The sequence below is a fragment of the Dermacentor silvarum genome, chromosome 1 (genome assembly GCF_013339745.2).
Source record: "Dermacentor silvarum isolate Dsil-2018 chromosome 1, BIME_Dsil_1.4, whole genome shotgun sequence".
In the NCBI taxonomy this organism is placed as follows: Eukaryota; Metazoa; Arthropoda; class Arachnida; order Ixodida; family Ixodidae; genus Dermacentor; species Dermacentor silvarum.
Genome location: NC_051154.1, coordinates 115616192 through 115643371, shown reverse-complemented (window position 1 = coordinate 115643371; position 27180 = coordinate 115616192). Strand labels below are relative to the sequence as shown.

Sequence of the window (27180 nt, the reverse complement as noted above, 5' to 3'; positions counted from 1 at the left end):
CACCTCCCAATGAGTAAAGATTAAAAGTCTTCTCAGCCGACTTCAGACATATTTGGGCTATCCTGGACCTGGCTATCTTGTAACCACTTTTAGAATGGAACGGTTGGTTTGGTTGCAGGAATCACGCACTCGCTACGAGACATCTGGTGAATTAGATTGGATCCAGAAACGGCGGCTACGGCTACGGAATGGCACGTTGGAATCCAATCCATAGTAACATTCGTGAAAATTGCGCTTGCGATGGGAGCTTCGGTTGTTTCGTTGGCGTTGCTCGAGGAGGAAGCAGAGTGGTTGGAGGCGCGAAATGTATTTGAAGAGATGGCAGAAAGCAAATTCCTGCTTTGCTTTCGGAACGAGCAGTGCGTTGAACAGGTCCCGCGGACGCGCCGAGAATCGGGGGCCCAGTCGGACAATGCGGTGGGATGGCATCTTGTTGCCTCTTGAAGCGCATGCCACTGTTCCCATAGTTTTTTTTATCGGTGTGCGCGACACCAGTTAGAGACCACGCAGAGAAACTAATAGTAATAAAATGTAGTGGTCATACGTATTACTATTTAAGATCGTGTTTTAGCTTGAGAAGCAAAATACATCTGTATACAAAAATTTTATTCATTAGCAGGCGAGAAACATTTTGTTTTGCAGTATATTGGCTACAAACAGACGCGTCTGTTAGCACAGCGTGGTACCTCAGTGCGTATCAACGTAGCGCGGGCGCGCGGCGCAATTCCGCTACGTCGGCGATAAGTGGGCGCTCGTACAGTCATACAGTAAGCGTGCCCGATCACGTTCGGCACGCGCTTTGGCGCGGCCTATGTCCTACTCACACCGAAGCCGCTACACCGGAGTGCATCGCTTGCTATAGCTTGGCTGGCCGGCAGCATGCTGGCCTACAGTTCGGGTGTGGTGAAGATAGCGTGCTGAGTTTGCAATGCAGTGCTCCGTTGCAGACATGCCTTCGTAACAATAGAGACTTTTAGTACTGCGGCCTGACGATACGTACGCAGCGCGCAATCGCTTTGCAGAACATGCAGCGCGTGTCACAACAGGGCATTTAGTACGTTGCTGTTCCAACGTACGCCAACACACGCACACCTGCTGCGTCATCTGGAACATCAAAATAAAAGCCCTCGTTCTATACAGTGAAGCCAAGCGAATCCAAACGGGCTGGCCAGATTACGGCACAGTGGCACCCATTTTGCGAAAGCGAAGAGTCTCGCGGCGCTGTTCCGTTTGTCTCCCGCTGCCGGCACATGCTGTCGCGCGAATGTTTTGAGAGGTCTGGAGGTCAAGATGCTGGGGTGCAATGCTCGGGAAGAACAATCTTTCTCTTCTCCTGCTGCCCCCTCCCCTGGTAACCGCTGCAGGAGAGTGCTTCGACATGGATACAGATCTACTGGATAACGACTCTGTTCTCTACGGAATCACACAATGAAACAACGAACGCTACCTAAATGTTCTTCCGGCAACAAATGTACATATTCAAGCATGTGATTCCTTTAGTGAAGCGAACAGTTTTGCGTTCGGCTATTTCCTTACATTATCAATCATTAGCGATGGTTTCTGCACAATTTTTAATGCCAAGAAAAATCAAAGCGGCTGATTGGCTCACTGTGTCTTCAGGAACGTTGCGTGATACCGTTTGGCGTCATTTTCTGTTTAACAACTTCATATGCTGCTGCCTTTAGGGATCATGTCTGACCCCATCTGGGTGAATCGAAGGGCAGTGCTCTGCAGCAAAGAGACATCGATATTTTATTTCCTCTTCCATTTCATAGCCGCCACCTAATTGTGTTCTCTGTCGCCTTAATGTTGATTGGAGTGAAACTAAAAACTGGTCTTTTTTGTTTATTGTGGTAAAATAAAATTTTTAAGAAATTTGCAGTTTCGCCCATATTTCTAAGTATGCAGTGACGTGATATCTGGCACAATATTATGCGCAGGAAGTCTCGCAACAGTTTCGTATAGCATCTGCTGCAGTAAACATTCGCAGAGGCACGTGAAGCAATCATCTATCGAGAAGAAACCAATATAATTCTCAATTAGGCAGCGCGAAATAACATCGAAGGAGGGAAAGAAAGCACAGACACAGCGCGTTCTCTCCTTGTTTCCCTCCGCCTATTTTATTTCGCGCTGCCTAACTTCTAAATAAGCATTACCAACTCGCCCAGCACACCACCCTTCTCGATATAATTCATTGAGACAAACTAACCGATTCTTGGCCCATCCACCATCGTGGGTACGTGCCATGTTTTCAAGGCACAAAAACCACAAGAAATGGCGTCCCTCGGTAGTGGAGTATTGTGAGCCATATGCGGGAACACTATAGTGAAGTAGAGGGACACGGCTATCTTTTCCTGCTGTTTTCTATCCTGCCTTTCACCTTTTCCCGCTGGCTTCATTTAAAATGTTTCACTTGTCTGCTGGTCCATAGGTAAGCTGCAGAGTGTGGCGTCAGCCGATCACAGCATTCGGTGGCGTGACCAGCGCTCCAGGCGCGGTATTTTTCTCTGCTGTAGTATCGACTGAGTGGCTGAGAGGCAAACGTCCTCCCACCACTCTGTGACACATGAGTTCGATTTCATTCGGGGCACTTCACAGTTCTTTATTTCATCACTAACCTCTCGCAAATGACGGACACCGGCGGACGTCAGAACTGCTAGTGGAGTGATCCCATAACAGTTATCACTGTAAGAACAAGGGAGACCAGTTAATTGCGCATCTTTTTTTCCCTTTTTTTCTTCTAATTGCAATGCCAGAGAAAATAGAATTTCTCCACACCCGTTGTAAAGAAGCATTTCGAGCTCAAAAGATTGAAATTCGGGATATTTCAGCTTTCGTACGCATGGCAAATATCTTACCAGTGGACGCTTTGTCGGAGACCTAGTTGCAGCATTGGTTATCCGAAGAGCTTTCCATAGCTGCTGGAGAACAGCAAGGCACACTGTGCTACCATGTAGTACACATTCTTGTTTTACTTTTGCGACAGACCCGAGCCCAATTCCTTTATTTACGTCTAATTTTCAGCTATTACGCTGCTTTCGAAGCAATGCGCTTGCTGTTATATTGATGCACTTGTGGTACGATGTGAAAATACGAACAAATAAATAAATATAAACAGAGACCTTGGTGTATGACATGCTGCAATAAGGAAGCGCAACGTATACCGTGCCCTAAAATTAACCTGTAGAAGCAGCCGCCCATAATACGTCATAAAGTAATAATGAAGAAGCGCGCAAGAACAAATAAAGACAGGGCAGAGTCACACTTAAAGGGACTGCCTACCACCCGGAACGTATCCTGAGACTGTGGTGGCGACGAAAAAATCATTCTCAAGATGATAGAAAGAGATATAGTTTTATCCCTTAAATAAGAAATTATGTTTACTCGACGCAGTAAGTTGCGAAAGGATTACACGAGTCGTATAAACAGCAAAACATTGCAACCAAATAAGTTGCGCAACATGATACCAAAAACCGCTGCCAAATATACCGTAAGATTTTTTTTTCTTTCTACACTACCACTGATAATTTTACGCTTCCAATTTATTTTTTTGCGCCTAACTACGGGGAGTTTTGGCTGAAAAGTGGTGCTGCCTTTGTACCCTGTATCGTCCCATGCCATCTTGGCCCTATTATTGTATACTTGGAAGTTCAACTATTTGGGCTGCCAGGACCGACAGCGACACAAGACGACATATACGATGCAACAAAGATCTCGAAGCATATATTAATGGTCAAATATATAAAGGTATAAAGCTTCTGATAAGCCAGGATTGATTTGGCTAGAGCAGCCAGCCTGCCAACAATTCACACGCAGGCAACAAAGTGTCATTTTACGACGAAGCCAGCGAAGGAGCGCTAACACGCCCGCTCTGTAATTTATGCTACGAGACCGGAGACACCGAAGGTTTTCTGTGGTTCTTCCGGGATGAAAAGGATGCAGAACGCTAACGTATCACGTATTGTAACGCTAAAGCTCTTTACTCTTTAATGCAGGCCTTGGGCCGCTATTAGCGAAACTTCTCGTATGCGTAAGTACCGTTCTCAATTGGCCATCACCATGGCGGCCATCTCCTTGCCATGTCGATCGTTATCAATAATGGCGTTGCCTGAAAGCGGGCCAATGGGAAAGCGCTTTTACGTAAGATAACTTTTTGAATCATGAATACACAGCACACCCTGTTAGACACCCTGTTAGCTTTCAGCAAATGATATGTGACGTGTCATGTGAAGAAGTGAACAAGAAAGTCGAATCTGAAAATTAAAATAACATAATGACTACAGTACCGACCCAGTGTGCCTGACCCTTTGAATAGAAAAGCAATACCAACGGAAAACAACCAGGAAGAAACACCGTGCCTATAAGAAATAAATAACTATATATGACGCCCCTTCCATTCATGAATGGTGTGAAAGCTTTCACAGCAGTTATTTGTGCTTGGTATTCCTTCTATTCGTCACAGCAATTTTGCTTGTAATAAAACGATTGTCAGCCAAGAGATTCAGCGTAAACCCCAAGAGAATCGCTGCTCGTGACTCATATACTTTAGGTAGGGCATAAGGGCGTGTTCAAGCGCCTCGCGTGCCGGGCCATCGGCGGTGCTGTACAATTCTGCTCCACTTCGCAGACAAGCCGATCGTGGAGCTGCGGCTAGGCCAAGGCCTGGACTCCTCCGGCGTGCAAGAGGGCCACGACGCCTACTTCGAGTGCTCGGTTCGTGCCAACCCACCGGTGAATGAAGTCGCCTGGAGCCTGGATGGCCGGCGGCTCAGTGGCGCCCGCCTCATCGTGAGCAACCTGTCGTTGGCACTGCGACAGGTGACACGCCACCAGGCCGGCCTCTACCGCTGCACGGCGCAAAACTCGGCAGGACAGACAGTCAGCAACGCCGTCCGGCTGCGCGTTAAACGTAAGTGCGCCTTTCTGAACAACGTGTATAACAACAGAGACGGACAGACAGCGGGACAAGGTCAGCGCCCCTTGATAGGAAGGATACATAATGGGCGTGACTTAAGCTCGAGAGGGAAACCCTTGAGACAAGCACTAGAAAGAGATCTAGTGGACGTCCCTGCCCATAGCCTCCAGATAACAAGCGCATCGCATAAGTTCCTATTATAAAGAAATTTGCAATGAATCATGATAATTGAAACTTCGTCCCCAACGTGTTATATTACCGTCCCCTAAAGCACTGTCTCAGATAAGGGCCAAACTAGCAGCAAAATAATTAAATAAATAAAAAATTTATTAATAGGCCCTTCGGTTTCCACAAACGAACTTTTGTTTGCTCAACGTGCGTTGAGCAGAGGACTGCTACAGCGTCTGCTACCCCCGTGACTATATCGCTGCGGCTGGCACAATCCAAATCGATCGAAGAGCTACTTTCCAGGCTTTGTCGACTTAGAGGCCGCTGATTTTAAGTCAAACTTATAATATTTCACACAATGCTCGAAAAAAACCCCCTCCCACAATATCAAACTCGAAAGTCAACTGTGATTAAACGCTTGCTGAGAATTCAGCGTCTAAGCATTAGACGAACCAGCTCGCATAACCCGGAATATTTAGCAAAGACAAAGCATATGAAGCCTTGTCGTTTCCGGATGCGCCCAAATTTGGCTTGCAAAGTACAATACTAGGGTAAAAGTCAGTCTCACCTCGCTTCGTGTATGCGTACGCACCTGCATGATCGTGCGCACGTTTGCGGACTTGCGGATAAACGAAACAGTGAAGGGAACTTAGCGCCCGTTTATTGCCACTTAATGCGGCTGCTTCCAGAGAGAGCTAGTGGATATTTCTGCACGATTAAACTTGCACGTCACCGAGGCAAAGCTAAGCAGCCAAACGAGCACATAATAACACTCTATGGATCGATGTACGGCTTATCGTCGGAGGCACCAGGCTGAGCTTCGTTGAACTCGAAAGGCCAGCAAACTACCTTTCTCGCTAGGCTTCACTGTTAAAATAATTAAATGTGCGAAGGCACGAATCTTTCTCAACGCTCCACCGAACTTTTTGATTTATTGACTCAATTTCGAGAAGTCAAGTACAGTCGCGCAAAAGATCAAACTTTATTGAAAAATCAAGACGCCCGACCATTGCCTCTCGGCGAGCCTTTGAATCTCGTTTTTCAAAATAAATAAAGCACTAAGCGGCATTTGCGAACAGGCTAAGGCTCATGGTCGTTCTCTCGGTAATGTGCCTTCCTTGATAGACTCCGTTTAAGTACCTGTGACCTCCCTTTCTTTCTCTCTCTCTCCCGCTTGCAGAACCAGGTCTTCTTTTTGGTTTTTTTTTTTTCCTTCTGAAATGGGTGGCGGGATAGAATTCGTTGGTGTTGTGAAAGTTAAACTGCCACCGTAGAAAAAAAAGAGAAGAAGACGAGAAAAAAAGCTTTGCACAGATTGATAAAAGCAATACGACCCAAAGATCATATACTAAGAATAGCTTAGCAGCAAAATATAAAGCGTGGGAAAGGGGTCGGTGCCTTCTGCCTGGTCGTTTTCTAGATATATACATACTTCACTTATTTGCAAAAAAAAGTTAAACATTTTCCCCTCACTTTCCATCTACCCCCTCGCGTCTACGGCTTTTATTGAAGCGAAGGTAAGAGAGATTTAGTCAACTGCCTCAACAGCATCCGGACGCCATTTTACTATGCTACTGTTGCATGCTGTTACTTATACTGCGGTGCCACTAGACCACTAAAAGAAGCAAAAGCACTAGCAAAGAAGATTAAAACACAAGGCAGACAGCAAATTCCGTTTGCACGAAATCCACGCAAAGTTTTGTGTCTGCGCACCTACAGTCGAACGCCTCTACTGCATTTCGCCTGTACCGCGAAATGACCTGTATAACGAAGCATATATTATGTCCCGACCAAATTCCCATCTCGCCAAAAAAACTGAATTGATTCGCACAATTCAGACGCACAAACTGAAACTGACGAGTGCACTGGAAAGTGCGCAATGCCAAGTTTGGACTGAAGTCAGTCGTCAATTTCAAGTTACATTCATAGGTGTAGCAGAAAATCGGCTTTGTCACCGAATCCCTTGTCGGTAGGCTCAGAGGAGTACATGTGTACCACTATACCTATAGTACATACTATCAGAATAGCTGTCATCACTGATTAAAATGTATGCAGCGGAGCACGTGCCATGTTTTCAGTGCGCTCCGCGAATATCAGCAAAAATAATCCCCACGAGGATTCGCGGTCTGCTCTGATATGTCTTGGTCGTCGCTTTGTGAATCGAGGCTTTTACCGCTTCTATATAGGGACCATAAAAAATGCGGTGTTGCTGTGTTTTATTCCGGCATCGGGAAACGTGATAACCGTCTCTATTTGGTTGGAGACCGCAATTCGGACGTTTGCGACAAACTCGGGTCACACGACTTACATTTCAACGTTCGAAAAACTTGATTTGGTCAACTTTATTTTCATTCTGCCACTGTTATTTATTCAAAGTGTCCGGAATTGAAGTATGGTAAACTTCCACTAAGATGAACCTGGTTATGCCGAATTTTTGGATAAGAAGAGCAGTGTATGAACATTTGGCTGGTCGCCCATGCACCTAATGCGAAAAAAAAATGCGCTTAACGCGAACCGCTAATTCGGTTAAGCCGTACTTGCGCGGCCGCCACTCACACCATCTAGTCGGCTTAACGAGAGACCATGATGGATCGGCAGACCTGGTGGAGGCGGCTGTGCTAGCTATCTAAAAAGCAAATGGGGCTTCTGCGCACACAAACAGCTTACACAAGCGTCGACAACCATGTGGAACTCTTTCAGAGCTGGCAACAAAAACCGTGATTGAGGAGTTTCTTGAGGTGTTCCGGCAGGCTGATAATTATGGTGAGGATGCCGCCCCGTGGTGATCGCACACGACGCAGCTGATAATAGCTTGAATTTTTTCGGTGCATTTTTTCAACATCATGTTGACACTGAATAAATGTTTTTACAAGCTAGATGAAATGCCATCTTTTGTGAAATGCCATCTTTTTCGCCGTGTCGGCAAGCAGTAATTATTCAACAGGTTAAGTAAGAGTGCATCAAGCCCTCCGAGGTGTCTTAGCGGCTATGATGTTGCGCTAAGCACGAGATTGCGGGATCAAATCCCGGCTCCGGCGGCCGCATTTCGATGGTTACCAAATACAAAACCACCTGTGTCCCGTGCATTGGGGGCGCGTTAAAAATCCCCATGTGGTCAAAATTAATCCGGAGTCCCCCACTATGACGTGTCTCTAATCAAATCGTGGTTTTGGCACGTAACAGCCCAGAATTGAATTCGAGTGCACTACAAAACACTTTGCATCATGCAAATCCGATAAGTGTCCTTTTTTGCATCTCCCTTTTGTTTTTATGCTTTTTTCGTTTAAGCTTTGTATCGTGGAAATTTGCATGCACAGAGAATAATGCATTGCGAGTTTTTGGGAAGAATGTTTTTAGGACGAACTACTAATATGACGAACTTCAAGTTGTTGTTAACGAGAGTCTTCATTAATAAAAAGAAAAGAAAAGAATGGCGAGCCACTGTGTGCGCCTGTTCTAGAAACTGGAATGCACTTCGCCCGCATTCCGCGTTGCCGCATCTCATTTGTTTACAAATGGCCTGCACGCTGTGTCATGAGCTGCTGTGCGCGTGGAAAACGGGTGACCGCTGCTTCTTGCTTTCTCCGATGCAGACGCTCCCGTGTGCGAGCGGGAGGAGAGTGCACTGTTCCTATCGGCCGTGGAACAGGAGGTGGAGCTGGCGTGCGCCATGGTGGCGGAGCCCCCGCAGCTCCTCTTCTCCTGGTCCCTCAACGGCTCCCTGGGAAAGAGGGAGCTCACTGGATTCCAGAGCCATGGCGCACGCTCCAGCCTCAAGTGAGTGCACGCTGGCCCTTCATCTCTCTCTCTCTCTCTCTCTCTCTCTATATATATATATATATATATATATAGTGCTCCAATGAACATTTGCCTTGTTGTATGCATTTCCTAGCGATCATGTATGCATATATTATATGGCATGCTTGTAAAGTGATATGTATATTTATGCATCATTAATTACACATTCTTCTCGCCCTTCTGTTATGTTGATGTTGATTATTTCACCTTGTCTTAGAATTTTTCATTTATCTTTCATTTTATATTTGATACACACATAAATTTTGTATAAAAAACAGCTTGCCTAAAAAAAACTGCATACAAGGAATCCCACTTCTGCAACGAATGCAATAGAACGCAGTTCGTGAAATTCAGATGTCAGTGGAGGTCAAATTACAGGTCTCCAATAACCAGGTGGGGGTGCATTGACGGTCTGCGTGGTCATACAAAAGTTACAGCAACCTCAAACAAAAAACAAAAATACTCTCCTGGCAGCTGCCGCCCCTTACATACCCTTTGTTACCCTGTGAACCCTCTCCCCTACATTCCATTGGCTACGTCGTTCCTCCCTCGTGCACACTACAGAATGTGCACCTATTCATGTGTGGGTTACTCTCAAATTACCTATCTAGCTTCCTTTTTTTCTCACGCCACTGTATGCACGCGCAAGTTTGTAGTCACGTTGATTTCTCTCGCTCTCTCCTATATCCGTTGAGTTTGACGTGAGTCAATAATACGTGTTGATATCCATGATGTCACTGAATGTGCACGTGCTTGTGGTCAGAGACCAGTTGCCGTGTTATTTTTTTATTTTGTTACAGAAAAACTGTATAAATGGAGCTTTGTGTGCCTGCAATCGCATTCTTGATGAAGGCCGGACCCCAGCCGAAACGGTCGAAATTAATTCTTTTTGTTTTTCTACGTGCGCCTGCACTTCTTTTAACTATATATATATATATATATATATATATATTCCGCCTAATTACATGTTTAGTCTTAATACATAATCATTCCTCCAATATTATAATCACATGAAAAGTGTCAATGAAAAAATTGTAGAGCAACATGAAAAACTCAGGTTTGAACAACGCGAATAAAACAAGGACCCGAAGAAACAAATACCACAGACAAGCGCTGACTGCCAACTGGAAGTTTGTTTAAAATTATTCAGCCATTTATACTTTTTAGAACCGAAAAAGCAAAAGAATACCTCCCTAAAGCTACTCAAAGACTTGCACCTGGTTTCGTTACGGCAGCTTGTGAGCAAAGCTGATACGGAGTTTCTTGAAGTTTTCTTCACTTTCAACACCCACAAGCCTGATTACGCTTTTAAACTTATCGTGTCCGAGAAGAAGACGTGACAGTGCCATGTAGGAAACGTTCTACAAGGCCATCTGAAGATGTTGCACATAAAGGACCCTTTTCTGGTAAGAAGCCCCGAAGAAGTTATCTTCGCAATTAATGAAGACCAAGGGACTGCACTAACCGCATTTTAAATAGACGTACAGGACTTATAGTTTTTCAGTGCCGCGTAATGGTTTGATGTGTGATGTGCGTGAAAGGAAAGATGATTTAGGAGAACTAAATTTTAAATATTCTGTCGGTGTTAACCGCGACAATTTCTTAACGCTTTTAGATTTCTATCTTCATTCAACTACCATAAACTGTGAGGGCCAGTACTACATCCAACGTACAGGCATTTGTATAGGCTCAGCCATAACACCCATATTGTGTGACATACTTTTATCTTCGGTTGACAATGAAATTTCTGCTAAGTTGGTGGACACGCCTGTTACGCGAGTGTTTAGGTACGTGGACGACTACTTAATTGTTTTGAAGAAAGATGTCAGTATGCATGCTCATGACGCAGTCAAAGAAATTTCAGACATGTTCAAAAACTCATCGGGAGGTCTTAAGTTCGTGCACAAACTGCCAATTAGCAACCGCATTCAGTTTCACGAAATTAATTTGTTTTTCTTCAGATGGACATCTATACTGGGCATATCACCCCAGTTCTAAGAAAACCTTGTTACTCTATGACAGTGCACACTAAAAACTTATTAGGAGAGGCATAGCAGCCAAATGCATTAAGGCAGCACAAACCAAGTCGTGTGAGCATGATTACGAGCGAAGTTTTTTTTTTAATCAGACAGCACGATTACAGAACGCAGGTTATCCCCGTTCTGTCATCACTTCAGTATGCGAAGACATTTTGCACAAAGAAAAAAGAAAAAGTTTCGAACCCGCACACAAAGAAATTAAAAAAGACATGAGTACAGTGCATGTGGTGCGGTACTTGCACAAGTTGTCGCACAATCTAAAGAAAGATTCCAACAGACATAATGTTAATTTACTTTTGAGTGCCCCGTGCAAGTTTTCCTCGATATGCAATCGTATGAAAACGCACAATAAGCGCCTGTGCACCATCGATCATAAATCCAGTTTCACTTACTGCACGCGCACCGTTTTCTATCCGATACCGCTGAGCTGTGGCAGAACTTACATTGGACAAACAGGACAGTGTTTCAATGATAGAGCTCGTCAGCACAACAATAGCGTGAATATTGGCTATGGAAGTAATTTAGCGGGACATCGCAAAAAGTGTCCATGCAGTCCTATTTTTGAAAAGACAAAATTCATACGAAAAGGAAATAGTAAGAAGAAAAGAGAAATAATAGAGGCATATCACATTCGAAAGGAAGGAGTGACAAATGTGTAAGTTTTCGCTCTCTCGCTTTGTCGGAGAAAGAAACAGCTTTTTTGCAAGAAACATTATGATGTTGCTGATTTTGCTTATGTTTATGTGACTGGTGTATGCATGCCTAGGCTAGAAAAAATATAAATGGCTGAATAATGTTAAATAAACTTACTGTTGGCAGTCAGCGCTTGTCTGTGGATTTCTTTTGGTGTCATTGATTTATTCGCGCTGTTGGAACCTCAGTTCTAAATATGAACCGACTAGCCCTCATCGAGACCTTACTGATGAGAAACTCCCGATTGATGCGGGCTACACAAAAGTGTTTTTCCGAGCGTGAACGAATCCCGGGAATACACGCAAAGTGCCTCGAGCGGCCAGTCGCGGGGCAATCTTGCATGTATTCGCGGGCTTCTTTCACGCTCAGAAAAACACTTTTATGTAGCACGTATTGAGTAACAGAAAGCTGTATCGGGGGTTTTTCATGTTGCTCTACAATTTTCTCTTTGACACTTTTCATCTAATTATAATATTTGAGGAGTTAATTAATTAAGGCTTAATATGTAATTAGGTGGAATGCAAAAAATAATCTGGGCATCTCCAAGCGACGGCAAACAACATTACCTTGGTTCTGTCCAGATACGTGGCATTTGCATATTTTTAAATGTTGGTGCGTGATAGTTCGGACACCCTGTATATGCCGGGTGATTTAGTTTAAATTCAAGTAGATCTTTTAAATATGACTTAACTGACGCGATGATGCTTTCTTAAATATTATTTCAGCGCGACGGACACTAAATGGTCGAGTAGCCGTCGCAGTCCCTTCGATAATTACCTAAGATTGGTTACTCAACTTTTTAATCACATGCTTTAAAGCCAAGTTTGCAATGACAGTATTGGAGGAGGACGCCGCGGAAGAGGGTAAAAATCTTAAATAATTGTAAAAACGCCATGCATTGTCAAGATATTCATAGACAAAAATTCATCTTTTCCCACTGCGATACCGAAACTGGAGCATGAAAAGCGGTGAAAGAAATGCCTGGGGAAAACGTATATATTACGAGTTACTAAATATCGAGAAATCGATTTTCGGGAAACACCCAAATACTTCCAATTATATATATATATATATATATATATATATATTTATATATATATATATACAGGCTATTCCGCGTGAACGCGACACGGAAAATAAAAAAAGACTCCTTTCGAGATTCGGCAGAGCAAGTTCGTGCGAAGGTTTTGGCGAACAGTCTAGTACCGCCTATACATCCCAAACAGTAACATGCACTCATGTGGCTGCACGATAAATAAGCGCTGCAACACAAATGCTGCGCACTCGTGTAGGAAATCTTGCAACAGTAACAGTAGGGCAACATCGAAACGTTGTGTTTCAGCGCGGCGCAGAAATGATTGAGTAGCTCATTATTGGTTGCCTGCTGTCGTCCAAAGAAAATCAGTTTCCGCATAGCACGGAAGAAAGTGAGAGCAACAAATTTCCTTTCTGAAAAGCAGCGTTTCTCACACGTGCTTCTTCCTTACTCAAGGGAAGGTGAAGCAGGCCATAAATGATTTCAGCTAGAGCGATGTAAGTTGGAACGATCGTGTCAGGTACGAATTTATTTACCCACACGAAGGGCCGAAGATTTCCATTTACTTTCCTATAGTCACTTATTAGATCTCACTCTTCTTTGAAATTCAGCGTGTGGGTCGTGCGGTATACCTTGGGCATGGAAGTTCTTTTATACTTAGTCTTAATTCTTGTGAACTGCATATAGTGGAGAAGAACAAAGCCTTCTGTAATACTGACTGCATGTCTTACGTTTCATCCCGGATATTAATTGCAGGACAAAATCTGTTGGAAAATAACACAGTGCATATTTTATTCATAGAGACTGGAAGCCTTTCATGCAGCAATAATCTAAATTCTGAAATACTCTGTGGAGGGTAGCAGTATGTTGTCTTTTCCTACAAATTTCTCTTGACCCGTCTTCTCTGATTTTTCAGATCCACGCCTGAAACTTTTCCAGACAAGACATATGAGCCTCAAAAGAACTCTAAAATATTCGTTTCAAATGAAGTCACCTCCACATAGATAACTTGGCTGGGCTCAGCCGCACAACTCCATAATATGTGTTTGGAGTTTTTGGGTGGGCTACGCAGCGCAAGCACTGCAAACGCTTCTCAGTGACAAGGTGTACATCGCACGAAGCCTCACCGATCGATCATGAAGGCCGGTTCCGGTCCAGATTGCCTTTTTGGGCGCTTTCTGGGGTTTTTGTCAATGCATGGTAAAATGAAATGAGACAGTGGCAATGTCCCGTCCCTAAATCTGATGCTCCACTTGGCGTACATGTGAATGTTAAGGCACCGAAATAAGCAAAGAAACGAAAAACAAAATATTCTTTCTACCGTCAGTCTTTCCTTGCCTTCCTTCGACTTTTCAACCTGAGGCGTACTGCCACCAAAGTTGAAGAATAATAGCACCAACATTACACTTCTCGAACTACACATCAGTAGTCATCATCACAACATCCGTATGTTCATCGTACGTATTCAATCCGTCTCCACCTGGTACAACTATGTGACTGAAGTAGTTCCATATATACTGTCCTTTGTGTATGTTGCATTTGTTACTGTAAGATTCCACGCAATGTGTAGCACCGCAACAGATGCCAGCGCCACTTTGCACTCATGCCTGGTGTTCGATGGAGCCGCTGACAGCGCGAAGTTGGTGCCATTCTCTCTGTTCAGCAGTCACAAGTCATGCGTGTTTGTACAGCTTGACTACAGCAGTCACTGGCCCTGGGAAAAAGCATGCTTGGCAAGTTCTGTTTTCGAGAAATGTAGGGAGTCCAGCTGATGCCTGGCATGGGTCTACGAAAGGGATGACGAGACATTTTGTGCGTGGACCGGACGGGGTATGATGTGATAGCTTCTATCGCAAGGACAATAACAAAGACAGAAAGAAAGCATCAGACTCTTCCATTTAAGTTGGTACTTATAAAATCCTCACGATTCCATTGTCTATATGCACTTACCACCCGAACGCGCACAATTGCGTGCAGAAACTGGCACACTGCGTCAGCAGTGACACGGCAAGTGAGGGGACACATGAAAATCCTACCTCAATGTGGGATTTCGAGTGCGGTCAGTATATCAATGTACATATTTGCGCTTGTTGGTGTAACATGTTTGCAGATTTTCTTCTTGAAGCGCAAAAAACACACGGACGTAGAAGAAGAACGAAGACACACACATAGCGCCGGTGTGTGTCTTCATTCTTCTTCTACGTCTATGTGTTTTTTGCGCTTCGAGAAGAAAATCTGCAAACAGTATATCAAGCGCGTGGCTGATTAACCTACGTTAGTGATTTGTTCCATTGCTATATACAACCGAAAAACGAGAGCATGGTGAGTGCGAGTACGCGTGAGCGTACTCACTGTAAAGGGGCTTTATTTTAGTCGTAGAGCGGCAGCGAGAAACGCAGCACCAGCAGGTAGGGCGTAGCCAGAGAGCGAACTGGGTACTAGCCCCACGATGGCAACTGGGCTGTTCAGCGTGTAGATCTTCTTCTTCACAATCACCCCCCCGGTATGGAAGAGTAGCCATCCTGGCGACCTAGGGAGAGTGCAGTGGATCGTAGTACGGCTTGAGCCGGTCAATGTGTACAGTCTCTCGCCCACGACGACGGAGATCGGAAGATAGCGACACGGGTTCAACCACGTAATTAACTGGGGATGTTTGCGCAACCACGCGGTAGGGCCCGTGGTACTTGGGAAGGAGCTTCCACGAAAGACCAGGAGCAGCAATAGGCGGGACCCAAAGCCACACGAGGGAGTCGATGGAGAAAGGTTGAGGAGGCGGTTTGAAGTCATGACGTTGTTTTTGGCGACACTGTTGAGCAGACTTCAACGAACGGGCAAGTTGTCGGCATTTCTCGGCGTGCTGAGCGACCTTAGCAACACGTGAGCAGTCGGCAGGGTCCGGCCGGTACGGGAGAACCGTATCAATGGTGCTGGAGGGCTGGCGGCCGTAAAGCAGAAAGAATGGTGAGAACCCGGTAGTGGCTTGGGAGGCAGTGTTATATGCGCATGTGACGAAGGGAAGTACAAGATTCCAGTTGGAGTGGTCTGACGCCACATACATTGATAGCATATCACCAAGAGTTCTGTTGAATCGTTCTGTTAAGCCATTCGTCTGTAGGTGATAAGCGGTAGTTGTGCGGGGAATAATTTGGCATTCCGATAGGAGTGACTGCAGCACGTCCGAGAGGAATACGCGACCCCGATCGTTCAGCAGTTCACGAGGTGCGCAATGGCGGAGAACAAAGTTGCGTAGAATGAACGAGGCGACGTCTTTTGCTGATGCGGCAGGTAAGGCGGCGGTTTCAGCATATCGTGTCAAATGATCTACGGCGACGACAATCCATCGGTTTCCAGCGCCAGTAGATGGAACAGGGCCGTATAAATCAATGTCAAATGGGTGAGCTGGGCAGGGAAGTGGCTGGAGAGGTGCGGTGCAGAGACGCGAGACACATTTGTGTCGCTGGCAGGCAATACAGGAGCGTATGTATTTGCGGATGAAGGTGTACATGCCGTGCCAATAGTAGCGTAGGCGAAGCCGTGTGTAGGTCTTCGACACTCCACCGTGACCACACTGGGGGGTCGGAGTGAAAAGCGGAGCATAAATCGTTTCGAAGGGGGCGGGGCACGACTAACAGCCATGTGCGGCCGTCATTGTGGTAGTTGCGGCGGTATAAAAGTCAGTCGCGGATGGCGAAATGCTGGGCCTATCGGCGTAACGCTCGAGTTGCCGAAGTGGTGGAGGGTTGGACAAAATATCGAATATCGTGACGATCCATGGGTCTTTTCGTTGCTCCGAGGCCATGTCCATCATGTCAAGTGGCGAGATATCATGACTGTCGGTAGCAGGGGCGGATCCAGGTTTTTTCTGAGAGGGGGGGGGGGGGGTCAGCTTCTGTCAATGATGATGATGATGATGATAGTAGTCATTTTAATTTACCGAAATTCACCGTTTCTGCTCACGATAAACCCGCGTTTTATACGGCTAGAGCAATATCTGTAGCCCGCAATGGTGGCTCAGCCAGCTCAGGTGTTGAGCTGCTGAGCACGAGATCGCGGGATCGAATCCTGGCCGCGGCGGCCGCATTTCGATGGAGGCGAAATGCAAAAACGCCTGTGTGCTTGCGTTGTAGTGCACGTTAAAGAACACCAGGTTGTCAAAATTATTCTGGAGCCTTCCACTACGGCGTGCCTCATAATCAGAACTGGTTTTGGCACGTAAAACCCCAGAAAGAGGAAGAAGCCCTATAGCGAAGCCAAGTATCGATTTCTCCGAGCTTATAGGAAAAGGACGTTATCCAATACAGCCATGTGCTTGGTGGCTGTGCCTGATAATACAGGGTGTTCAAAACTAAGATTTATGCTTTTCTTAAAATTAGGCACGCGAAGACCACCTGTGCAAATAAGTTATGTGGCCAGGTGGGCACAAACTGAGATGACAATTATCGCTGTGAGCAGTCGAATTAACTAAAGTTGAACAATTATTCTTTTTGTCGACTGCAGTAAGTGGGTATGTTTGTAGTGAAAACTTAGAGACAGTCGTGTTTCTACACAGTATCGATCGGAAGAATTATTCTGGCATGTTCGTGCTCAGTGGACAAACAGGAAAGGTTTCTTCTGTTGATGGTGTAGTTGTTGCTTTTGATTTCAATAAAACTTACAATACTTGGAAATCAGCAGTCACTTTATTTGCGTAGCCCAGGAAATGACCATTCCCGGTCGTCTAGTCACCATACGCACGCGCATTGCCCTCCGGCTTCTCCGCTCGCGCCATTATCTCGGCATGGCAGCTGCCGCCAGCTTTACAGGCTGCGCGGTCGCGTGTTACGACAGGGGTTACGGGTTCTTCGATTTTTTTTTCACCAGCCGTGAGGGGAAGGGGGACAGCTATTGTCTTTGCCAATGCCTCCGCCGCGTTGTCAGACTAAAGTCCGCACCCAACAGCCGTGTCACATCATGGAGGAGCCAATCCTCACTCTCTTGCATGCGTAATCATGCGAACGACAATTAAAATTTGGAGTTGGATATCTCGGATCATAGACATGCTAGAAGAATTCTTCCAAGTGAAACTGTGTAGAAACACGACTGCCTCTAACTTTTGAATACAAACATACACACTTACTGCAGTCAATAAATAGTTAATTATTCAATTTTAGGTAATTCGGCTGCTGACAGCGATAATTATCATCTCACTTTGTGTCCCCCAGGCCACATAACTTATTTGCGCAGGTGGTCTTTACGTGCCTCCCAGTGCCTAATTTTAAGAAAACCATAAAGCTTTATTTTGAACACCCGGTATATCTAGCCTGTATTGTTTCTTAAATAAAATTTGGGATGATTTGTCGCAGGTTTCTTATAAATGCGTAAGCACGGGCCCATCCTTGGAGTTCTGTTGGGACACCTTGATTTCCTTAAGATTCTTTGTGTTCGGCTGACACACCTTCGTTTGATTTGGAGCTCCAACGCGGCAACCACTACGCTGGTTGTTTACGATATGCAAATCACCGCGTATGAAGAATACTCACGACGCCACCTACAAGAACGATGTGGCCTAGTAGCCGAGAGCGCGAGCCAGCGTCTTCATGTTTTGTTTCCCACGCGACGACATCCTTTTACACAAGGCGCGCATCTGCTCCCGTTTCTGTAACCACGCTTGGTTAGCGGCCAACGCCCGCGCGCTGGCGTTGGCCGCTGACGTCACGCTCCCCCACTTCGCAGCCGCTGCTCGAGGCTTCGCCCCGCTCCACGAGAACGGCCACTCCGATAAACGAATCCTGCGGCTTTGAGCCTCCTATGCTTAATGTACGACAATAAAACTGCGAAGTTACAATGAAAAACTTGTAGCGTACGAACGGTACCGTGCTCGTACTGGATATTGTCAACGTGTAACTGTGATCACACTGAGTGCTACAGTTTAAAAAAAAAGTTGCCTATGCGTAGTTCTTAGTTTAGCTGTTAGTTGTTACTATTTATATATGAACACTTCAGCGAGAGATCTCTTTCATTAAGCAGGTTGGTCGCGGAACCGATGACAGCCAATGAAGCAACCGGTGACACCCCAATGGGGAACTGAGTTGATCAGGCGCGAAGGCGCTCGCGCGGACATCGGCGTGCTTGGCAAAAGGGACGTCCCCTCGTTCATTCGACGCCACCGATGGGACGAGTAAGGCACGGCCGGCGCCAGGAGGTCCAAGGTGTTCTTGAGAAAAAATAACTACGGCAACTTCGCGATACCACACCCCTACGGAATACAACTAAGCTTGTGAGCGAGCTAGCTTTACTTCTACATGGCTGATACCACTGGTACTCGCGAAAATACTTTTGAAGAACGCTGGTGGCCTTTTTTTGCGACAGGGCCATCCCCCTGTCGGCGAGGGGGCGATGCAGAAATCTGAGGGGTGGGGGGGGGGGGGGGTCAGGACATCCGGACATACCCCCTGGATCCGCGCCTGTACCGAGAAGTATTGGCGTCTGAAGTAACTGGGAAGAGCGAGAGGGCATCGGCGTCAGAGTGTCTGCGTCCAGAGCGATAGACGACACGGATATCGTATTCCTGGAGGCGGAGGGCCCACCGAGCGAGGCGACCTGATGGGTCTTTGAGGTTATATAACCAGCAAAGAGCGTGATGATACGTCACCACGCCAAAGGGTTGACCGTAGAGATATGGGCGAAATTTTTGAAGTGCCTGTAGAAAAAGACGAATAAACGCGGGAAGGCGGGCACTGCGAAGAAGAAGTTGGAACGATGATTAGCTCTCTGTCTGGTATCTTCGTCGTCTATCGTTAGTTTTCTACATTTTGGTGCCGAAACCTCCATGCGCACTCATTACCTTCATCGCACGTCTCCTAGGACCTTCTACTCTACCGCTTCGCGCCGCGGGCGGCGAGGTCTGACTGGATAACGCATCGTTCATGATCGGCGTGGAGACCAGATCTCTATCAAGAGCTAATCGGATGGATCGCCTTAAGACCAAGCGATCGGCTCGACGAGCAAAGAATACGAAGATTCTGCAGGAAGCTCGGTTGCTGCTTACAGATCCAATCGTGGACAAGCCCAGGCTTTCAGGTATTTTTGACCATCTGCTAGCAAGAACGAGCTCTCGAAACTTAACGACGCACTCGAAGAGCACATTGCCGACAATGAGCTCGAAGCAGAATATGTAACTGCTGCAGAATATAACGATCAAGCTATCAGCATGCTTGCCGAGATTCGTTGCAAGATCGCCGCTTTGGAACGCGCGGACAGTACAGCGGAGACTGCTTCTCAGAATCCAAGCCAGACAGTTCCTTACGCTATGCCCAGAATTGGCCCACGGCTACCGAATCTTGATATTCCAACATTTAAAGGCTGCATTCACAAATGGGCAGCTTTCTGGGAGCAATTCGAGCAGACTGTTCATCTCAACAACGCTATATCGACAACGACCAAGTTTTTCTATTTACGGCATTATCTTGCCGGGGAAGCGGCAGCGGCGATTGCCGGTTTACCGACTTCTGAAGCTTGCTAAGCAGATGCCGTAGAACTTCTCAAAGAACGTTTTGGCGATCGTAAAAGGATAGTGCAGCACCACCTGACAGCGATTCGCCATCTACCTCATGTAAAGTCCGGAAGCGACGTACGTGGCCTCAGGCAGCTGTATGATGCCGCGCAACTAAATATCCGCTGTCTGACTGCACTAAACGTACCCACTGTCAGTTTCTCTGCAATGCTGATTGATATTTTACAGAAGGCATTGCCATAGGAGATCATTCTTGCATATACGCGAGGAAAGCGGAGTCAGACTTTACGAGAACATGGGTCTGATACGAACGTCTCGGAGCCAGCACTAGCAGCTGCAGCATCGGAAGCGGAGTTAAAAGAGCTGCTCATGTTCACACGTGTTGAGGTAGAAAACCGAGAGCAGTGCAACACATCGAGAGAACTCGAGGCAGCAGCACCGCTTCCATACTGCACAGTGCATCATACAGCTGGAACGAGTGTTTCTTCTGTCGATCTAAGAAGCACGGTACACGCGCCTGCGACGCCAACCTATCTCTTGTTTCCAAAACAGAGAAGCTAGCTAAGGATAACCGCTGTTATAAGTGCACATCATGAGGTCACCAGGCACGGTCTTGCCATGTCAAACTCACGTGCTCAGCATGTCACGGAAGACGCACCTCGAGTATGTGTGACCCTAACTACACAAAGAAAGACACTCCAGCGGAAACTTCGCAAACAGCGGTGGCTTCGGGTAGCACAGTAGGGATAGTCTCGTCGCAATCAGTAATGCTTTGCGACAGAGATTCCACAAATGCTTGCGCAAACACGGACAAAGAAGTGTACCTGCAGACTTTTCGCACTTTTGTCGTTAAAAATAACAGGTCTAGATACACCAGAGGGACTCTGGATGGAGGCAGTCAGAGATCATTTATCACAGAAGATCTCGCTGTAAAACTGCAATTGCAGGTACTGGGAGAAACCCGAATAGCATTCAACACGTTTGGCAACGCATCCCCAAGTTCTGCTGAAATACGCAAGGTTGTTGAAGTACCACTGCGTAGTCAACACTGCTCCGACATCCATATTTTTCAAGCAATTACAGTTCCCCTTATCTGTCACGACATTGCTGCACCGACAGCTGATAACTTCATTCAGAAGCTGCGACGTGAGGGCAAATTTCTTGCTGACAACAAGAATTTTCTTGAAGCGGAGACTGAGAACGGCCTCAACTTGTTGATTGGAGCTGACCATCTTTGGAAAATCATGACGGGAGAAGTTGTCAGGAGCTAAGAAGTTCAAGGATTGGTCGCAATCAACACGGCACTCGGTCAGACACTGCAAGGGCCGAGTCGTTAAAAAGCCTTTCTTCACTGCGACGCTAACGTTATGGTCTGCGTTCTGCGAGTGGAAACGATTAGAGACAACGAAACAGCGCTACCTTGGAAAGAAGACCGGAAACAGCCACTTGGAAGCAACCATGACACCGCGCTCACACGTAAACAAAAACTGGCAAAGAGGCTATCGATCAAGAAAGGATTATTGGAGCAATACGACACAGCCACTCGGCAATACCTGAAGCTAGGGCACGCTGAAGTGGTATTTAAGGATGTTCCCATTGATTGAGTCACCTATTATATGCCAGATCTGGAAGTTAAACGAGAGGAATCGCTGACCACCAAGCTCCGGGTTGTGTTTGACGCATCGTCACACGCTCAAGGTTTCCCATCACTCAATGACTGCCTGGATAAAGAGGTGAACCTCAATTCAGAGTTACTACAACTACTACTTCGCTTTCGGTGGTTTCCGGTCGCCATCAACTCGGATATCGAGAAGGAATTCTTACAAATTGAGATACAGGAGACCGACCGAGATGCATTACGGTTTCTCTGATTTGATGCTATTCCCGTCAGCCAAAACAGTACCATTGTCGAATTGCGCATGACCCGGGTACCATTTGTATCAACATCAAGCCCTTTCTTGCTCATGGCCACTATTCATCACCACTTGGACAATGCTTGTGAGGACAAAGCGCTTGCTTCTATTTTGAAGAAGTCCTTTTAAGTGGACGATTTACTGGTGGGTGCGGAGACATTCGAAGATGGTTTGAGCATAAAGATGGTTTGAGCATCTATGAGCGATCCAAGGCAATTATGCGAGATGGAGGCATGAATCTCAGAAAATGGAAGACCAATAACCAGCAACTACAGAACATTTTCGACCACCAGGAGGAGCAAGTGGAAGGTCCATCAAGGGAATCAACTGCAGTTTTGGGAATGCAGTGGGATACCGAAACTGATTACTTCAAGTTTTCTTCCAAATCTATAGCCCACTATTTAGGCTCAGCTCAGCCGAACAAAAAACGTACGCTTTTCAAGGCTGCTTCCATAATTTTCGACCCTCTTGGTATTCTATCGCCTTTCATCATCACTGCAAATAATTCGTTTCAACGCCTGTAGGTTTTAGGACAGTCTTGGGATGACCAGTTACCAGAGGAGATCAAGACGCCATGGACATCATGGTGCGCAGACGTAATCCAGCTTGGCTTCATCAAGATTTCGCGCTGCGTGAGAGATGGGCTATATGGAGCGGTCGAGAAGGCAGAGCTGCATATATTCGTCGACGCCATCCTGAAGGCTTATGGAGCATGTGCCTGTTTGAGAACAGTTGATGACGGCGGAAATACAGCTACATCATTAATAGTAGCGAAATCTCGAGTAGCACCTACCAATATTTGAACACTGCCGAAGCTCGAGCTTATGGTCGCCGTAGTAGGAGCAAGACTATTAAAATACATCCGCTCATTGTGGGATTCAACGCATTTTCCCTGCGTCATTTGGACAGACTCAACGATCACACTGAGCTGGATCCGGGGTGACCGTAACAAGTTGGGTCAGTTTGTAAAGCACAGAGTGAATGAAATCGCACCAATTGCTGACCCACTGCTATGGCGTTACTGCCCAGGAGAAGACAACCCGTCATATTTATTGACTAGGGGCGTATCTTTAAAGGCACTGCATGTCGCAGCTGGTGGAGGGGTCCTGAATGGCTATCCCAGCCAAGATTAACCTGGCCTACAGACTCTGATATGAGCACACCGATCTACGAAGAGTCAGAATGTGACACACAACATGTACTTATTCAAGCACCGGGAAAAGTGGACACCCTGATGGACGTAAGGAAGTTTAGCAAGCTGCAGAAGCTCCTGCCCGTCACCGCCTGGGTATTTTGGTTTGCGGATCGAAGCCGTCGTACTCAAACGTCACTCGGAGGAACTATTTCGACAGAGGAGCTAAACTTGGCTGAAATGTTCTGGATCTGTCGTGTCCAGCTCGAAGTATTCGCGAATGATATTGAACACCTTCGGCTTAGAGACACTGTCCCGAAACACTCCGTACTGCGCGATCTCCACCCTTACCTGAATCAAAGCGGGCAGCTTCGACTTAGTGACCGACTTGAGAATACGGACGCCAAAAAGCCCTTTCCAATATTTCCTGCGCATTTTCTTGTCGGACATTCAATTTCTGCCTCCGCAGAGCCAGCCAACAGCGACTAAGAAGATCTAAGTGCCCAGGCTACGCGATGTGACCTCATCGAGGAGCCTATATTCTCTAGAAGTATTTGGCCACTGGAACGAGTAGTGGATGTCTTCGCTGGCCAAGATGGAATAACCTGAGCCTGCCGTGTGAAGATCGGAAGTTTATACGGAGGCCAGTGCAGAATTCGTACAAGCGCGAATAGGACAACGCTTCTGGGGGGCGGGAGTATGTAGAAAAAGACGAATAAACGCGGGCAGGCGTGCACTGTGAAGAAGTTGGAACGGTGAGTAGCTCTCTGTCTGGTTTCTTCGTGTATCGTTAGTTTTCTACAGTGCCCATACGAAGGCCACGCACTCTTTTTGGGTTACTGAGTAATTGACCTCAGGTTTTGTAAGGGCATGACTGGTATAAGCGACCACGTATTCGGCATTAGTGTTCTGACGTTGTGCGAGCACGGCACCAAGGCCTACCCCACTGGCGTCAGTGTGAAGTTCTGTAGGTACGCTTGGGTCAAAATGGCGCAAGATTGGCGGAGACGTAAGTAGGCGGCGAAGAGTCGTAAACGCATCCTCAGAGACCTCCGACCAATTAGAAAGAGCATTGTCGCCTTGGAGAAGTTGGTTGAGGGGTGCGATCACAGTAGCGAAATCGCGAACGAATCGTCGAAAATAGGAGCGCAGTCCAATGAAGCTGCGTAGTGCTTTCAAGTTAGTGGGCTTCGGGAATTCGGATACAGCACGAAGTTTAGCAGGGTCGGGAAGAATGCCTTCTTTGGAGACAACGTGGCCTAGTACAGTCAGTTTTCTAGCTGCAAATAGGCACTTTTTCAAGCTAAGCTAGAGACCACCATTCCGGAGACAGGTCAAAACATGATGTAAACGGCGAAGATGGGTCGGAAAAGCTGGAGAAAACACGACAACGTCATCGAGGTAGCAAAGACAAGTATGCCACTTCAGGCCGCGCAGGATGCCGTCCATCATGTGTTCAAAGGTGACGGGTGCGTTGCAGAGACCGAACGGCATTACAGTAATTCGTACAAGCCGTCTGGTGTTACAAACGCGGTTTTTGAACAGTCAGCGTCAGCCATGGGCACCTGCCAGTAGCCAGAGCGGAGATCTAAGGAGGAAAAAAAGTCCGCTCCTTGTAAACAGTCAAGTGCGTCGTCTATACGTGGCAACGGGTATACATCCTTTCGAGTAATCTTGTTAAGCCTTCGATAATCAACGCAAAATCGTATGGTGCCATCTTTTTTCTTAACTAGGACGACTGGTGATGCCCAGGTACTACTAGAAGGCTGGATGACATCGCGCTTGAGCATATCATTCACCTGGTCATCGATAACGCGTCTTTCGCTCGCCGATACTCGGTACGGACGCTGGCGAATAGGTGCATAGCTTCCGGCGTCGATAGTGTACGAAACAGTCGTTGTGCGGCCGAGGGACGTTGCTTGACAGTCAAAAGAGGAAGAGAAGCCTTGGAGCAAGTGAAGAAGTTCGGCTCGCTGCGTCGTCGTAAGGTCACTGGCAAGAGACAGCTGTTTGCGCGTGTTAAAGAACGCGGCAGCGACTGAGGCGCCAATTGGAAGATTGGCGGGCATTCTTCGAGTGCGGCAAGATAAGCGGAGTCGTCTATTGTGCCAAAGATTGAAGGTGAAGCCAGTGGCTCTGCTCTCCGAAGGCTTTCACGGTGGCGTAAAGTAATTGGGTCGGCCGACGGGTTTGACACACACATCAGAGAGACGCCAGTGATGAACTCGAGAACAGCGAACGGCAGTGGTAGTGAGCGGCGGCGAACTAAAAGTTCAGAGGGCGTGAAGAGTACTGTGCCGGCATCTACAGAGGCAAAATATACACTGACAAGAGCAGAAGACCAGGCAGGTATAATGGTATCTTCTGAAACGATGATTTTGCGACAAGAGTCCTCGTTGGCATGGATAATATCTGTCGAAAGGTGAAACAGTTCAATTTCGGCGCGGCCGCAGTGGATAATCGCACGTTGGTAGGAGAGAAAGTCCCAGACTAGTATGATGTCCTGAGAACATGATGGTAACACGATGAATTCGATGACATAAAGAACCTCCTGAATGACGACACGAGTGGTGCGCGCACCGGATGGCTCGACGTGCTGCGCGTTGGCCGTCCGAAGGGCGGTGTCGTCACTTTTCCAATTTTGCGGCAAATACGGGCATCTATCGCTGAAAGTGTAGCGCCGGTGTCGACAAGGGCTAGCGTCAATATTCCTTCTATTGCGATTTCAATAACGTTTTTCGGGAAACTATGAGGCCTTATACATTTTGCTGACACCGCAGTTCTTGCCTCCTGAACTGCGATATTTAGTTTGCCTGGCGCAGAGGGCTCCGCCGACGGTACATGGACGAAACGGAGCGCCGGCGAGGAGATGGTGAACGGCGAGCGGAGAAGGCGTTCTCAGCGGCAGGAGGAGAATCATAGCTGTCCGAATAATTGCGCCGTTGTGGGAAAGGTGGCGCATACGGAGGCACATTGTTGGAGATGTTCGGTGCAAGTAGACGACAGTGACGTGCCACGTGTCCAGTACGGCCCCAATAAAAACAAATCGGACGGTTGTCTTCCGTGCGCCAATGGTCTTGAGGTCGTGCATGCTGTACCACTGATCAAGCGGGAGGGGATACAAGCGGGCGCAAAGGCGGGCGAAGTGGACGATAGGTCTGCAGTCCAGGTCTCGCAGCGACTTCGGCGTACATCAGGGGAGCGGCAGTGGGAGCCTGATGGAACGAAGGCGGGACGTGGTCGGCTACCTGCTCCTTGATGACATATTGCAGAGCGGGCGCCAATGGAGAACTCGACTGGCGGTGTGTATAAGCGGCATCAGCGAAAGCTGACGGGCACGTTCTTCACGGACGACTTCCTTGATCTGTGCTAACAGCGAAGTGTTATCCGGGACAACAGCCAAGCTCGACATTGAAGTGGCCTGTGGAAGAGATTGGCGGGTGTCTACGCGCTGTTTGCGTAGTTCATCGAAGCTTTGGCAGAGACTGACGAGTTCTGACACTGTTGCCAGGTTTTTCGCCAGCAGCATCTGGAAGGCGTCGTCTCCAGTGCCTTTTAAGATATGCCTGATCTTCTCGGCATCAGCCATTGCGGCGTCAACGCGGTTACAGAGGTCGACAACATCTTCTATGTAACTGGTAAATGTCTCCCCACTCTGTTGTGCACGACCACGCAAATGTTGCTCGGCACGAAGCTTGCGAACGGCGGAGCGCCCGAATATCTCCGTTATGGTAGCTTTGAAGGCCGCCCACGTCGTGAGATCACGTTCATGGTTTCGGTGCCACACGCTGGCGACACCGCTCAAGTAAAACGACACGTAATTCCGCTTTTGGGTGTCGTCCCAGTGGTTGTGCGTGCTCACCCGGTCGTATTCAGCGAGCCAGTCTTCTACGTCATGATCTTCTGTACCACTGAAGATGGGTGGGTCGCGTTGACGTAACGGGCCAGGGCAGACCAAGGTAGTCACCGAGGCAGTGGGTTGTGGATGTGGTGG

At 47.1% G+C, this 27180-nt stretch overlaps 1 protein-coding gene across 1 annotated transcript in view; it reads left to right on the top strand.

The window, feature by feature from the left end:
* Positions 1 to 27180, top strand: part of LOC119454698 (hemicentin-1-like) — an 88963-nt gene that overhangs the window by 24768 nt on the left and 37015 nt on the right. The window contains exons 3-4 of the mRNA XM_049666843.1: positions 4628 to 4909; positions 8677 to 8860. Of these exons, the coding sequence (XP_049522800.1) occupies positions 4628 to 4909; positions 8677 to 8860 (466 nt within the window). The remainder of the gene's footprint in view (positions 1 to 4627; positions 4910 to 8676; positions 8861 to 27180) is intronic.